General features: G+C 42.7%; 2 protein-coding genes across 2 annotated transcripts in view; one reads left to right on the top strand and one right to left on the bottom strand.

Annotated features, from left to right (window-relative positions):
* Window positions 1-23: 23 nt before the first annotated feature.
* LOC309387462 (galectin-5-like) lies at window positions 24-13,231 on the top strand (the record flags this gene model as incomplete). Its single annotated transcript, XM_081943943.1, has 9 exons — window positions 24-35; window positions 820-972; window positions 2,124-2,168; window positions 3,363-3,407; window positions 4,172-4,216; window positions 6,049-6,093; window positions 7,099-7,187; window positions 8,963-9,125; window positions 12,650-13,231. The coding sequence occupies 9 exons, from the start codon at window positions 24-26 to the stop codon at window positions 12,794-12,796; spliced, it is 744 nt and encodes a 247-aa protein (XP_081800069.1). The 3' UTR covers window positions 12,797-13,231.
* Window positions 13,232-14,923: 1,692 nt separating this feature from the next.
* The window catches only part of NOS2 (nitric oxide synthase 2), a 50,851-nt gene continuing 50,167 nt past the window's right edge, over window positions 14,924-15,607 (bottom strand). Inside the window, exon 29 of the transcript XR_014174639.1 lies at window positions 14,924-15,603. The gene's annotated coding sequence lies outside the window, so the exon portion shown is untranslated. The remainder of the gene's footprint in view (window positions 15,604-15,607) is intronic.

Genomic DNA, 15,607 nt, shown 5'->3' with positions numbered 1-15,607 from the left:
CACCAGGGTCTTGCAAAAACAACATGTGGTTAACGGTAAGCAAGGAGGCAGGAGGACTTACTTGTCCCATCCCACCCCCGACCCCCGTTCTACTGAGCCCTATCACTGCCCCACCTTCCCACCCGGTGAATTCCTCCTTGCAAGCTGCTTCAAGGTGAAAGATTGCTTTGCTTTGCTTCATTAGAGGGTAGCAAGAGGGGTGGGGATTGCAAGTTGATTTTTTTCTTTTAATTGAAGTATTACCAGATGATTTGGCCCATGCGCCGAATACAGAATAAGAGAATTATTCTTCTGCTTCTAGTAGGAGACCTTATACCATTCAGGACAAATGGCTAAGGATTATGGAGAGTGTAGTCTGCCTCTTGATCATACTGGAAGGTTCCGGCTTGTGAGATTCCTCCCCCTACCCCAAAAACGGCTGAATTTGGAAAGCAATTACCTGCAAAGTTCGTCTAATGTGTTTTGAACCTCGCAATATTTCAATTCTGGTCCCATGACACCAATCATGGATAGTACCCTATTGGCCTGTTGCTATTCTTCCTTAAGTTGACCCACCACCTCCCTCCAACCCACCTCTGCGACTGGTGATAGGGAAAAACCAGAGAGTGGGTGGAAAATCGAGAGGTCGTAGGAATGGGGCCAAGGAGATCGCCTGACCAGCATCCCACCCCCTCACATTCAAGCCACTGTGGGCTTTTAGGGAATAGCACTGAACCCCCCCTCCCAACTTATCTCCTCCCTCTGCCCCCTCCATCTCCAGGAAGGCTCCGCCTCTTTATTTCACCTGCCCCTTCATGGCTCCGCTCTGCTCTATTTAAGCGTGATGCTGCATTGGTGAGGATCTCGTTCTCTTACGGTGGGAGGAAAAAGTCCTATCACCAAACTTCGCAAACTTACCGGAATTTCCTTTTCTTTCTCGGATTCCACTGCCAGCTGCAGAATATGGCCTCACAATCATCTGATTTGCAAACGGTAAGTTGGGTTTGCTTAAGAAGGGACGGGACGGGAGGGGATTCCCACCTATCCACTTAACTTTACGATGCCGGGCATTCAGTATCTTGGCTGTTCTCCCTGGTGTGTTTCCAAGATAGACATAACTGATTGAGCCAAGGTCAGGTTACGTGGTTCACCCATTATTTAACAGAATAACACAGCTGGAAGGAAGGGGCCTTGGAGGTCTTCAGATCCAACCTTTGCACAAGCAGGAGGTTTTTTTTTTAATGTCATATTTAATTTTTTTAAAAATTGACTTTATGAAGTTTTAAAAGAGAGATATCATACTTGAAATACAAAATAACAAAAAGAAAAAAAATGAAAAATTGAGGGAAAGAGGATCAAAAAGGGGAGAAGTTAAAAAGTGACCAAAGAGAGAGATTTATTTGGAACTCTCTGCAGTACAGATATAAATATGTAATAAAAATAATTTACTCCTCATCAAAATAAAAGCACAGAAACATTAGATTTTAAAAAACCCAGATGTGACATCAAAATAGAGTTAGAATTATATCAGAAAATAATTCTTATTCCCAGTTTACAACTACCCTGTTTCCCCGAAAATAAGTCCTCCCCAGATAATAAACCCAATGAGGCTTTTGAGCGCTTGCACTAAAAGAAGCCCTCCCCAAAAAATAAACCCTCCCCAAAAATAAGCCCTCCCCAAAAATAAACCCTCCCCCCAAAATTAAGCCCTCCCCAAAAATAAGCCCTCCCCCCAAAATAAGCCCTCCCCTGAAAATGTTGCAAGACAGCAGCAGCCATGAGGTGACCACACTTTTATAGGGAGCTGTCAGACCCTTCGACCAATCAGCTTAATCTCTCTTCCCGCCGGAACAGAGGACTGTGGTGTAAACCATTGTAACTGATTCTGGTATCTAACAGACTGGATTAGCTTGAGACATGTAAGATTATTAACATTAGCAGGGCATGATCTTCAACTAGGGATGCATGCCTTTTTATGGTATGGGAAGAATAAATTTTATATTTCACTGGCTGAGAAATTCTGGGGGTTGAAGGCCACATATCTTTAAATTGTTGAGGTTGAGAAACACTGACTTAGAAGTAGCTCTTCGTTCTGATACTTGCTCATACAATTTCCTTTGATTTCTGTTTTTTTTTCCCCCCAGACCGATCCAGCTCGTTCCAAATCAGTTTTCCCAACACCCTCACAGGTATGACATGCAGTCTTTTACTTTTAAAAAATGGCAACAATCCCTCATGCGTGTCACAGACATCAGGCACTTTGACAGAGACACAACTTTGATTGCATGGCACTAGACGCCATCTTGACTGAAGTACCGTATTTTTTGGAGTATAAGACACAGCAAGATTTTGAAGAGGCAAATTAAAAAAAAGGTTTTTGCACTCTGCAGATCTCCCCAAAAGGCTCCATTTTTTGTGAAAACGGGCCTGTTTTTTTTTTTAAAAAAGGCCCCGCAAAGCCTTTAGGAGGCTTATAGAGTGCTCCTGGGGGCTGGGGGGGGGGTTAAAAACGAGCAAAAAATGGTCTGTTTTCTGCTCATTTTTGCCCTCCCCAGCCCCCAGGAGCTCGCTGAAAGCCTCTTAAAGGCTATGCACGCTCATTTTGGTAAAGGGGGCGTGGTTTCGGGAGGCCAAAAATGCTGTATTCAGTGTATAAGACGCACCCAGATTTTCACCCTCTTTTTTGAGGGAAAAAGGTGCATCTTATACTCTGAAAAAAATCAGCTCTTCATTCTGATACTTGGTCATACAATTTCCTTTGATTTTTGTTATTTTTGTCCAGGCCGATCCAGTTAGTTCCAAACCAGTTTTCCCAACATCCTCATAGGTATAACATACAGTCCTTTACTTAAATGGCAACAATCCCTCATGTGTGTCACAGACCTAGTGCACTTCAACCGAGACACAACTTTGGCTTGAGCACTCTAACCAGAGAAAATGGTCTCCCGAGCTCCATTTTCGGCTGTGACAGCCTCCTGCAACCCTCTGCCAGAGAAAATGGAGCTCGGGAGGGCCGCCACAGCCCTCCCAGGCTCTGTTTTTGGCTGGGATGGCCTCCTGCAACCCTCTCCCAGAGAAAACGGAGCTCAGGATGACTGCACACAGCCCTCCCGAGCTCTGTTTTCCCTGGCAGAGGCACCGTGGGCCGGTCCATTGCTGTTTCCAGGGCAGCCCCACAGGCCAGATCCTTGGGTCTGATCCGGCCCTCGGTCCTTGAGTTTGACACCCCTGATCTAAGGACAGTTTTTCAGTGGCTGAGAAATTCTGGGGGTTGTAGCCACATATATTTAAATTGTTGAGGTTGAGAAACACTGACGTAGAGGTGGCTCTTCGTTCTGATACTTGCTCATACAATTTCCTTTGATTTCTGTTTTTTTCCCCAGACCAATCCAGTTCGTTCCAAACCAGTTTTCCCGACATCCTCACAGGTATGACATGCAGTCTTTTACTTTTAAAAAATGGCAACAATCCCTCATGCGTGTCACAGATATCAGGCACTTCAACCGAGACACAACTTTGGTTGCATGGCATTAGACGCCATCTTGATTTTTTTTTACCTTGTTGTTGGGGGGTACTCTGACTGGACCAGTGGCAATGGAGAACCTATCACACCTCTCCAGCTTTTGAAGTTTAGCGAGATTGTTAAACTTCACAAGCACCACATTTTTGTATTATGAGGTAGTCCTTGACTTACGACTGTAATGGAGCCTAGAGTTTCTGCCTGCAAGTCAAAGATTGTCATAAGTTGAGGCATCCACATGACTGGTTTGACTTTACGAGCTTTTTTTGTGACAGTTGTTAAGCAAACGCAGCAGTTGCAAAGTGAAAGTTGCAGTCATAAAGGGAGTCCCCTCCTATGGGTGTGTTTTTAACAGAAACCAACCAAAAAGGCTGGAAACCAGCAAAAATAAATTGCAGTCACGTGATCGTGGAACATTGCAATTGATGAAAAGTGAGGTTATAAGTATCTTCGGGGGTTTCTGTGTGTTGTAACCTTGGACAGTCGTTAAATGGCCACTCATTATGCAACACTACCTGTAGTATCTAAGACGTGTTGTTCACTGACTGAGGAATTATGGGGGTTGAAGGCCACACGCCTTAAAATTGTCGAGGTTGAGAAACACTGACCTAGAAATAGCTCTTCGTTCTGATACTTGCTCATGCAATTTCCTTTGATTTCTGCTTTTTTTAGACTGTCCCAGTTTTTTCCAACCCAATTTTCCCAACATTCCCACAGGTATGACTCCTTTTTTGCTCCCCTATTGTAACTCTTCTTAGACCGGGAAGGAGGAATTAGAGAAATACTCTAGCAGCAATAGTATTAGCCAGTGTGGTGAAGTGATTAAGATGTTAGACTAAAGAAATCCTGGTTTCCAAACTGGTTGACACAGAACCACCTATTGTTTGTCAGACAAACCTACCTCACAGGGTTGTTGTAGTAGAGACTTTGGGGAAAGGAATGCTCCTAAACAAAAAAAATGAGATATAAATTTAACAAGCAAACAAATAAAAAAATAGAAATAATCTTGTTAGCTTAAACGTATTTAGCCTGAACTACTTCGGAGATTGTTGTAGGTCAGGGGTGTCAAACTCAATTTCATTGAGGGCCACATCAATGCTTCCCCCCCCCAAATGAGGGAGGATGGGCATTCTGTAGGGCCAAAACACCACTAAAACCAATTTTCTAAACAATGAAAGATTGTCTCTTTGGCCACTAGATGGAGTTCAATACATGTTTAGAGAACAATAATAGCCTAAATATACCGGTGATGCAGGGGTGGGTTGCTGCTGGCATTATTGCTGGTTCGGTGTAAGTAAATTAGGTAAATTAGTTGCTTTTCTCTTAATTTATAATCCTTAAAAGAGCTCTTCTATAGGGACCCTGCCATGGTCTAATTCGAACTGGAAATATTGCAAAGGAAACTATTTTTCTTCACTTGCTTTCTCCTATTTTCCCCACTGGAAATAGCTGTTTGCAAGTAGGGATACTTTCCTAAGAGCTCAGAATTCAAGAATACCAGTGTGCACATGAGGTATCTCAGGGTGGGGAAGATTGAGAAATATGGGGACAACAGCTGTTGAGAGCTCTTGGTTGGGACATTTTTACTCATGCTGGACCTGGTCCTTGCATCCAGGCTGTGGGGTTGCCAAACTGGAGTACCTAATGTGAGCTGCTATTGAAATTTTCTAGGTCTGTGATGGGGAACCAATGGCCTGCGGAGCCATTTGTTAGGGCACGCGAGGCATTGCCCTGTCCGCTCCAGCGCGCATGTGTGCGGTAGCCAGCTGACTTTGGCCTTCTTTTAAGGCCATTTTTCGCCCTACGGAGGCTTCCTTGAAGCTTCCAGAATGCGAAAAACCAGCCCTATGGGCACACTGGAAATTCAGGAACGGACTTCCAGTTTGGTCATAGGGCCGTTTTTCGCCCTCCGGAGCCTTCAGGAGGCTTCCCTGAAGGCTCCAGAGGGCAAAAAACGGCCCTACAGACAAACCGGAAGTCACCGTTCCCAAACTTCCGGTTGTCCCTAGGCTGTTTTTTGCCCTCCAGAGGGTCTCTGGTTGGGGTGGGGCAGAGGAGACTGTTTTTGCCCTCCCCAGGCTCCTTGAAAGCCTCTGGAGCCCGGGGAAGGGGGAAAAAAGTGCCAAAAGAGGGTGGTTACGCTGGCCATGCACCCATATGTGCAAGGGGGATCGTGCATGCATGTGCATGCATTGCATTATGGGTGTGGGCACAAACGCCCACGACCCCCCTGTGCTCCCCCCACTTTTGGCATGCGATCCAAAAAAGGTTAGCCATCACTGTCCTAGGTTATCAGAAGACATTATGGGTAACTAAAATGGCAGATGTTTTGTAGCTGGCATAACAAAGCAGTTAACTCTTGCAGGAAGAGGAGAAACCAGGATTAAAAATGTATGTTACTGGGTAGGGATTACTATCAGTCCTGCTTTAAGGACTTGTTGGATCCCCAAGCTCTTTGATAAACGTTTGGCTTATGTGTATGTTTGGATTTTTTTTAAAAAAAATATTGTCATGTAAAATCCTAACTGCTATTCTTTTTTTCTTCATAGCTAATTCCCTGTCCCATTGCATGTTGCCTTCAGCCACAACTTTATGTAAGTCTTTTATCATATTAGCAATATTTGCACTTAAGTCATTTCTTTCTGGCCCATCAATTAGGAAGGATTTCACCCCTAGGCTAACATGGAATTATGAAAGTCCCAAGTCCCACACATGTAGGGATCTGATACTACTCAGGTAGGAATCCTCTAAATTGGGCACAATGGAGCATGGGTAGGAATTTTGGCTCAGCATGAGAACCCAGTCACCATATTTGCACATTATGTGAATCAGGCCATCGCTGTCAGACCTGCCCGACTTGGTCCTTTAGTCAAGAAAGACCCTCGACTCCATTTGTAGTTAAAGGTATACTTTTACTAAGAGCCAAGTGGATTACCGTATAGAAAAAACCAGAACTGACGTTCGCACGCCAGAATTCCCTGGTTAACTTTCCCCATCCAGTTCCTCTCCTTTCTTGGTCCCATATTGTCAAATATATTTGAATGAATTGCTTTGGGAACAGTCACTTCAACAGCTGCAGGTTGGTGAGTCATTGCATTTCATTCCTAGAATTTTGACCTTGAGTTGGTATCTCTGGATGGTACGATGGTAGTTGGCTTCATTAGTTTCACTTTCCCCCAAGCATTCAACCCCCTCTCTTTTGACTCCCCCTCCCCCAGACTGATAGGGAAAGTGAAACTCAAGCCAGAGGCTAAGGCCAACAGTGGACATTTTCCACTATGACCAGGAAGGACCATTGGTGGTTTCTCAGGGGAAAAGGCTACGCTTAGCTGGAAGATGTCTGCAGGAGGAGGTCAAAACAGTCAACATGGCAATAGAAGCTCTGTCCTTTTTTTATGTGAATGAGCATCCACATTAAAAAGAGCCAGGATTTGATTATGTGGTGGCCTCAGACATTTTGATTTTTTCAGACTCACTCCACTGAAGCCCTGCATACACCAATTTGCTAAATTCTGATTGATAACTTGAAGGTGCAACACGGGGGGAAATTCAGGTTAATTCTAATATTGTTTGTGTGTGTGTGTGTGTTCTCTCCACAGCCTCTCCCTTACCATGCTATCATCTGGGGGGGCTTTCTCCCATCCAAATCAATAAAAGTCTCAGGCACTGTGTCCCCTTGTGCTCACAGGTAAAGAAATATTGATGGTAAAACTTCCTTCCGCACAATTTTATTCCGGATTCATTTATTCAGAATTCCTTTCAAATGAATGGTTTTGGGCTGCACAGTTAAAAACAGTCAGTTGCCTTTTGAAAAAGCAAGTGTGTTTCTGTGTTTTGTATTTTATCTTTTGCCATAAAAAGTACCGTATTTTTGGAGTATAAGACGCACCGCAGTATAAGACGCACCAGGATTTTGAAAAGGCAAATTAAAAAAAAAAGTTTTTGCACTCTGCAGACTTCCCAAAAACGGCCCATTTTTCGTGAAAACGGGCCCATTGGTTTTTTTTAAAGGACATGCATAGCCCTTAGGAGGCTTGTAGAGTGCTCCTGGGGGCTGGGGGGGGGGAAATGAGCAAAAATGGCCCGCTTTTCTCTCATTTCTGCCCTCCCCAGCCCCTAGGAGCACTCTGCAAGGCTCCTAAAGGCTATGCATGGCCATTTTGGTGAAGGGGGCGGGGTTTGGGAGGCAAAATATGCTGTATTCAGTGTATAAGACGCACCCAGATTTTCAGACTCTCTTTTGAGGGAAAAGGGTGTGTCTTATACTCCGAAAAATATGGTAAATAAACATGTTTGTGGGGGGAATGAAGTGAGGCTCCAGCCACAGGTGATAAAGGGATACCGCAAACGAACATCAGTGTGCCTAGAGTGACCTGGCGATACTTCTTAAATGTTCCTTCCAGGAACAAAGTTTGCCAACCAGAAGCACAGCCAGTTGGGTGACAGAAGGAACACACCTCCGTCCCCTATGCTTATTGTTCAGATCTGTTTCCTTGACCTATGAAATAAAATGAGTGGAAAAAACACACACTCAGGCATGCACACACCCATTCCCAATGTACCGAATGTGACAAAATGAACTTTGCTGTATTATTTTTTTTCAAGTGCAAATAAAGACTCATTGCTGGTCACCCTCCATGCATGATAGGGTAGGTTATCTCCAGTGGTGGGTTTCCGCCGGTTCGCATCTATTCGGGAGAACCGGTTGTTAACTTTCTAAGCAGTTCGGAGAAGTGGTTGTTGGAAGAAATCTCATTTTGTTTTTTTCCCACTTTACAGGGCTAATCCTGTAAGCAAGGCTGGAAGGAAACTTTCTGGTGTTGTTTCTAGACTAATCTTTCTTGCCCTGCTTACAGAAACTGCCTCGCCGGTTAACCCTCGTTACATTGTAACAGTTAAGGCGAAGCGCTCATCGAGTGATATTGAGTTGGCCACGCCCACCCAGTCACATGACCACCAAGCCACGCCTACCCAGCCATTAGGGGAGAGAACCGGTTTTTAAATTATTTGATTCCCACCACTGGTTATCTCTATATCATATACAGTATCTCTATCTATGCTTTATTTCTATCGTCTGTCTGTCTCTGTCTGTCTGTCTGTCTGTCTGTCTGTCTATATCTATCTATCTATCTATCTATCTATCTATCTATCTATCTATCATCTATCATCTATCTCTATCATTTATCATATCTATATCATATACCATTTCTCTCTCTCTCTCTCTTTGTCTCTCTCTCACCTATCTTTATCAAATGACCCCCTTTTTCTAGAAGTGGAGATCTCTTCATGGTCCTAAAAAAAGAGAATCTATTAGGCAAAAAGAGGAATTTCCTTTGAGAAACATAATGGGTTTTGAATCAGCAATATAATATCTTCAGAAGTTGGAGTGTTCATTGTGTAGATTCTGGATGTGGATAGTTTCCTGCTAATTGTGCAGCGCAACATTTGGGTCTTTTTATGTAGGTTCCACATCAATCTGAAAACAGGGATCAATATTGCTTTCCACCTCAACCCACGGTTTGATCAGAACGCGATTGTCCGAAACTCTTACCTCAATATGTGCTGGGGCCCAGAGGAGCTACACCTGCCCTGTGGGATGCCTCTGACGCGTGGCCAACCCTTTACCGTAAGTCTGGCAGTCTGGTTGCTCCACTCGGGCCAGAAGATTGTGTGAACTGACTTAAATTTGCATTTATCAGGCTAGCCTAATGCATGGATTTCAGGATCCTTCGTTAGCCCATACAATAACCCTCCTTTAAAAGCTGCACTGCTTACAATGAAAATTAGAGCTGGATTTTTGGTCATAAGTTGGTGCGGTTGTAAGTCAAGTCATCCTGTTATCAGACCGGATTTTACAACCATTTTTACAGTGGCCGTGAAGCAAATCACTGTTTCACAGTTCAGTCACTAACTAAAATCACCGTTAAACCTGAACTAATAATAAATATCAGAACCATGGTCAGCACAACATAAATTGCCAAATAAAATAATATAATACAATAATACAATAATACAATAGTAGAGTTGGAAGGGACCTTGGAGGTCTTCTAGTCCAACCCCCTGCCTAGGCAGGAAACCCTATACCGTTTCAGACAAATAGCTATCCAACATCTTCTTAAAGACTTCCAGTGTTGGGGCATTCACAACTTCTGGAGGCAAGCTGTTCCACTGATTAATTGTTCTCACTGTCAGGAAATTCCTCCTCAGTTCTAAATTGCTTCTCTCCTTGATTAGTTTCCACCCATTGCTTCTTGTTCTACCCTCAGGTGCTTTGGAGAATAGTTTGACTCCCTCTTCTTTGTGGCAACCTCTGAGATATTGGAATAATGCTATCATGTCTCCCCTAGTCCTTCTTTCTCTTAAGCTAAACATACCCAGTTCCTGCAACCGTTCTTCATATGTTTTAGTCTCCAGTCCCCTAATCATCTTTGTTGCTCTTCTCTGCACTCTTTCTAGAGTCTCCACATCTTTTTTACATCGTGGCGACCAGAACTGAATGCAGTATTCCAAGTGTGGCCTTACCAAGGCATTATAAAGTGGTATTAACACTTCACGTGATCTTGATTCTATCCCTCTGTTGATGCAGCCTAGAACTGTGTTGGCTTTTTTGGCAGCTGCTGCACACTGCTGGCTCATATTTAAATGGTTGTCCACTAGGACTCCAAGATCCCTTTCACAGTTACTACTACTGAGTATGGTATCACCTATACTGTACCTGTGCATTCCGTTTTTGTTGCCTAAATGTAGAACCTTACTCTTTTCACCATTGAATTTCATTTTATTAGATAGTGCCCAATGTTCAAATTTGTCAAGATCCTTCTGTATCTTAAGCCTATCTTCTGGAGTGTTGGCTATTCCTGCCAGCTTGGTATCATCTGCAAATTTGATGAGTTCCCCATTTATTCCCTCATCCAAATCATTGATGAAGATGTTGAAGAGTACTGGGCCTAAAACAGAGCCTTGGGGTACTCCACTGCATACTTCCCTCCATGTAGATGCAGTTCCATTGAGAACTACACGTTGAGTGCGGTTGGTCAGCCAGTTACCAATCCATCTGGTGGTGATGCTGTCTAACCCACATTCTTCTACTTTATCTAGTAGTAGGTTATGGTCTACCTTATCAAAAGCCTTACTGAAGTCCAAGTAAACTATATCAACGGCATTCCTCTGGTCCACTAATTTTGTCACATTATCAAAGAATGCAATAAGATTAGTCTGGCATGATCTGTTTTTGACAAATCCATGTTGGCTTTTGGCTATTACTTTGTTTGCTTCTAGGTGTTCGCAAATTCGTTGCTTGATTATTTTTCCCAGAATCTTTCCTGGTATTGAGGTTAGGCTGATAGGTCTGTAGTTTCCTGGATCTAATTTTTTCCCTTTTTTGAAGATGGGAACCACATCAGCTCTTTTCCAGTCCTCTGGTAGTTCCCCGGTGTTCCAGGATCTCTGAAAGATATAATTCAGTGGTTCTGAGATCTCTTCTGCTAGTTCCTTCAGAACTCTGGGGTGTAATCCATCCGGTCCTGGTGATTTGAACTCATCTAGGGTAGACAGGTGCTCACTTACCATTTTCTTCCCTATTTCAATTTGTGTTCCTAATTTTGTGGTGCTGCTTTTGATAGGTTGGACTGTTTTATCCCTTTGTGTAAAGACAGATGCAAAACATGAGTTAAATAGTTCTGCTTTCTCCCTGTTGCTTGTCACCTTCTTGCCACTTTCTCCTAGCAATGGACCAATTGTTTCCTTAACTTTTTTCTTGTTTTTAACATGTTGGAAGAAGCTTTTTTTGTTAATTTTTACTTTTGTGGCAAGCCTTTCTTCATTGTGAGCCTTAGCTTTCCTCACTTCATCTTTACAGGCTCGGGCTATTTGCTGATATTCTGCCTTAGTTATGTCCCCCTCCTTCCACTTTTTATACTTACTTTTTTTGTCTTTCAGTTTGTCAGATAGTTGTTTATGCAGCCATGCTGGTTTCTTTTGGGAGCTGTTGTTTTTCTTCTTCATTGGTATTGTGTTAGACTGGGCTTTTCTAATCTCATTTTTCAAAATTTCCCAAGCTTCTTGAGTTGTTTTCCCCTCGAGGATTCTCATCCATGGAATTTTTCCCAAGCTCTCTCTAAGTTTATTGAAATTAGCTTTCTTAAAGTCCAAGACTCTAGTTTGACTTTGTTCTACTACTTGTGTTTGGATAATGTTGAATTCCAATATTGCATGGTCACTTGCCCCCAGGGTTCCTATGGCTTCAACACCTTCTATCATTTCCTCTCTGTTAGTGAGAATTAAGTCCAGTATGGCTGATCCCCTTGTTTCCTTCTCTACTTTTTGGAAAACAAAGTTGTCTGCTAGGTTTGTTAGGAACCTGTTGGATCTTCCACTTGGTGCAGAGTTTGTTTCCCAGTTGATGTCAGGGTAGTTAAAATCTCCCATTACTATTGTGGTGTGCTTCCTACATACCTTAGTTAGCTGACTAGCAAAAAGTTCATCTTCTTCCTCTGCTTGGTTGGGTGGCCTGTAGTATAGACCTATGGCAATGTCATTTCCCCCACAACCTTTAATATTGACCCAAATGCATTCAAGATAGTTCTCATTATTGTTGTGCTCTATTTCTGTAGAGACATAGTTATTTCTTATATATAGTGCAACTCCACCTCCTCTTTTATTTGGTCTATTTCTTTTAAATAATTTAAATCCTTCTAGCTGTATGTTCCATTTGTCAGTTTCATCCCACCATATATTACACTATCTTACCAATAATATGATGTATAAATAATATAGTATAATACAATGTATCCATTTAATCCTTACTGCTGTACTAAGCATTTATTCTGATTTAAATTTGTAAAATTGAAATATGATTCTAAGATAAATCCAAATTCGGGGTGCAGTACCAATCCATGTACTAGGTTAAAGTCGTAGAACTGAATTAAAATCTGTATCAAAGTTACTTTTAGTTGTTCTGGATACTCATCATGTAGTGACTTTGAGGACATCATCAGATTTTGCAGGTGCTTCTGTGAAACACCTTTGCTGCTTTGCTGTCTGGGAAATGAGCAATTTGTGATGTTCATAGACAAAATAAAAAATTAAAGATCTGGGTTATATTATCGGGTCCTATTAAAGTGATCACAAATGTGCATTTTCTTTTTATAGATCTGTATTCAGTGTGAAGCACACTGCTTCAAGGTGGCTGTGAATGGACAACATCAGTTTGACTACAACCATCGCATATGTAACCTGTTTTTCATAAATCTGCTCGAAGTGGACGGTGACATAACATTGACCAACATCCAGACTTAAAGTCGCCAATAGAAGTCCATTTTTGGATAGATGCAGTGGTGGGATACTTTCTCAATTTGTCTCTTTAGCTTGGCATTTTGTAGCCCAAGTATGCCCACCCACTTTCTGGAGAGCTTAAATGACCTCTCTGCTAAAGGCTTTCACTTTATGAGCAAGAGGAGTTGGCTGCTGATAGTTATCATTGCATTTTAACTATTTTAATTCCTCAAGGTTCTCTGGCACCCTGCCTGATCTGTAACTCCGGATTGCAGGTATTTCTGACGAAAAGAAAAATATTCAGGCAGAATGGTTTAGATTTCCATGATGGCTGTGACTGTCTTCAGTCTGTATTTCCCCCCATTTCTAATCTAATGATTGGCATTTAGGGCAGCTTTTTGCAAGCAAAGAAGCTTTTTGTGTTTTTGTGCAGATAATCCTTGACTTGCAACAGTTCATTTAGTGACCATTCAAAGTTACAATGGCACTAAAAAAAAGGTGACATGACCATTTTTCACACTTACGACCGTTGCAGTATCCTCACGGTCATGATGGTAGTAGTCTCCCAGAGTCGTATGGTCCCCTTTTGCAACTTTCTGACAAGCAAAGTCAATGGGGAAGCCAGATTCAATTAACAGCCATGTTACTAACTTAACAACTGCAGTGATTCACTTAACAAGTGGCGCAAAATTCACTTAATAAATTTATCACTTAGCAACATAAATTTTGGGCTCAATTGTGGTCATAAGGCGAGGTGAGGTCAGGTGTGACAAGGAGTGGTGGGAGGGGAAGGGTGAGATGTGGCTGGGCGAGGCACTCCTCGACATGGGTGATTTTGAGTTGACCATCCCCACCCAGTCACATGCCCACCCACCCAGCCACGCCTGCTCAGCCGGTCATTAGGGTACAGAACCAGTTGTTAAATTATTTGAATCTCACCACTGGATAGATGTGCAATTGATGAGTACCTAAAGTTTCAACAAATGCTCTTTTCTGTTTTTAAGAACCATAGTTGTTTCCCCCCCCCTTCAACTCTAATTGTTTGAATAAACTAGTTTTGTTCATATCTAGTTTTGTTTGCTGACTCAAGTGTGGTGAAAATTGACCTTCTTATTCTGAATTAGACACCATGGAAATTTTAGGATTGTATCCTTCCTTTTTGAAGCTTTAGGCTCTAGAATTTAAGTAAGTGGGAATAGAATTTCAATGGGACAAATGCCAATAATATTTCTGACAGATAGTGCCCAGTTTTCTTTGGGTGATGTCAGAGTATTTAAAAAGCACTTTGTTTGCTGAAAAACAGCTTACAAAATAATCGTCTCTGTCTTTGAATTTACAATCTAAAAGGACATGACTTATAAAGAATGTAGATGGGGCGGGGAAAAAAAGAAAACTTTAAATATAAATTAAAGATATCAGTGGCCTGCACAGAGGAACCCAAATGTTATCATTTCAGAGCCCCTCCTGCTCTACCTTAGAGTGGAGACAGTTTTGAAGAGGAGGAAGATGACTTCTCAGCCCTCATTACAGGGGCAAATGAGCAGAGAATGGCCATTCCTGAGCCATTTGTTCCTATGCTTCCTCACAAAGTGGTCCCCATGTGAGACCAGCAGCTTAGACTAGCCACCTCTATGCGCTATTCATGATAGCTTCTGAGGAAAGCGACTAGAATGTTCCTTGTGGGATTGGGAGAGCCACAATCTGATTCAGGAAGGTAATTCACTATTCTACAAAGACTCTGTTGGGCAGCTATAACAGATTTGGATGGATGGGTGGATGGATAGATGGATGGATGGACAGTTGGATGGGTGGATGGATGGGTGGATGGAGATGGTCAAGTGACAGCAAAGAACTGCAGCCCAGCGACTTTGTGAATTGCTCAGATGCAAAAAGATAGCCTATGAAAAACAGCCCAATGTGTGAGGTGATACCCATCTTGTCAAAAGAAACTCCAAATGTATCCAAATATGAATCAATTAAACATGGGGAGTTTAATGCTTTTCAGCATTCTAGCTCTGACACCAGATGCAGAGCAACGAGAACACTGCAGAGAATGATTGGGGAATTCTGCTAATCTACGATGGGCAGTCGTTTCTTTAAAGTTTACACAATCAAGAAGAAAAAATGAATAGTGCCAATGAGGAACTCACAGATGGTTTTATTCAAGTCCTGTTGCACAGTTCTTTCCCTCACGTTGATCCTCCCCAATCCCCCAAGGCGTGAGACAAAAACAACAACCACCATGTTCAAGTCAATAGATGATCTCATTTTATTTGCCCTGTGCTGATCGAGACCGGCTCCTTCAGAAGGGCGAGGCAGGCTCTTGAAGAGCATTGAAGGTGGGACAATCCATAGCCCACCCTTTGGGACAGAGGACTTATTTAAGGTTAGGATCATCAATACCAATTCTGTCTCAACAAATGCTGGTCCTTTGTTTGATAGGTGGCTGTAATGCCATCATTGAAGTTCTCAAAAGAGTAGGCTCGTTTTCAGCAAATACTGTAGCAACGTACAGGGGAAGGGTTGATGCCATTGGAATGTGAAATCGGGATGTGGTGTTGAGAGCCAGCTTGGTGTAAAGGTTAAGGCACTGGCTAACAACTCTTGAGTTCTAGCCCTGTCTTAGGGACAAAGTCTGCTGGGTGAGCCTTCAGCCAGCCCCTCTCTCAGCCCTGGGAAGAAGAAGGTCCAGAAATCACCCTCCTTTCCTTGTAATATTACGAGCCTGGAAAACATGACCTCCAAAAACAATCCCTTAGGCCAGGGGAGTCCAAAGTTGGCAACTTTAAGACTTGTGGACTTCAACTCCCAGAATTCCCCAGCCAGCTCTGCTGG

The sequence above is a fragment of the Natrix helvetica genome, assembly GCF_964273705.1.
Source record: "Natrix helvetica genome assembly, chromosome: 2".
NCBI lineage: Eukaryota > Metazoa > Chordata > Lepidosauria > Squamata > Natricidae > Natrix > Natrix helvetica.
This window is presented reverse-complemented; position numbering and strand designations above follow the sequence as displayed.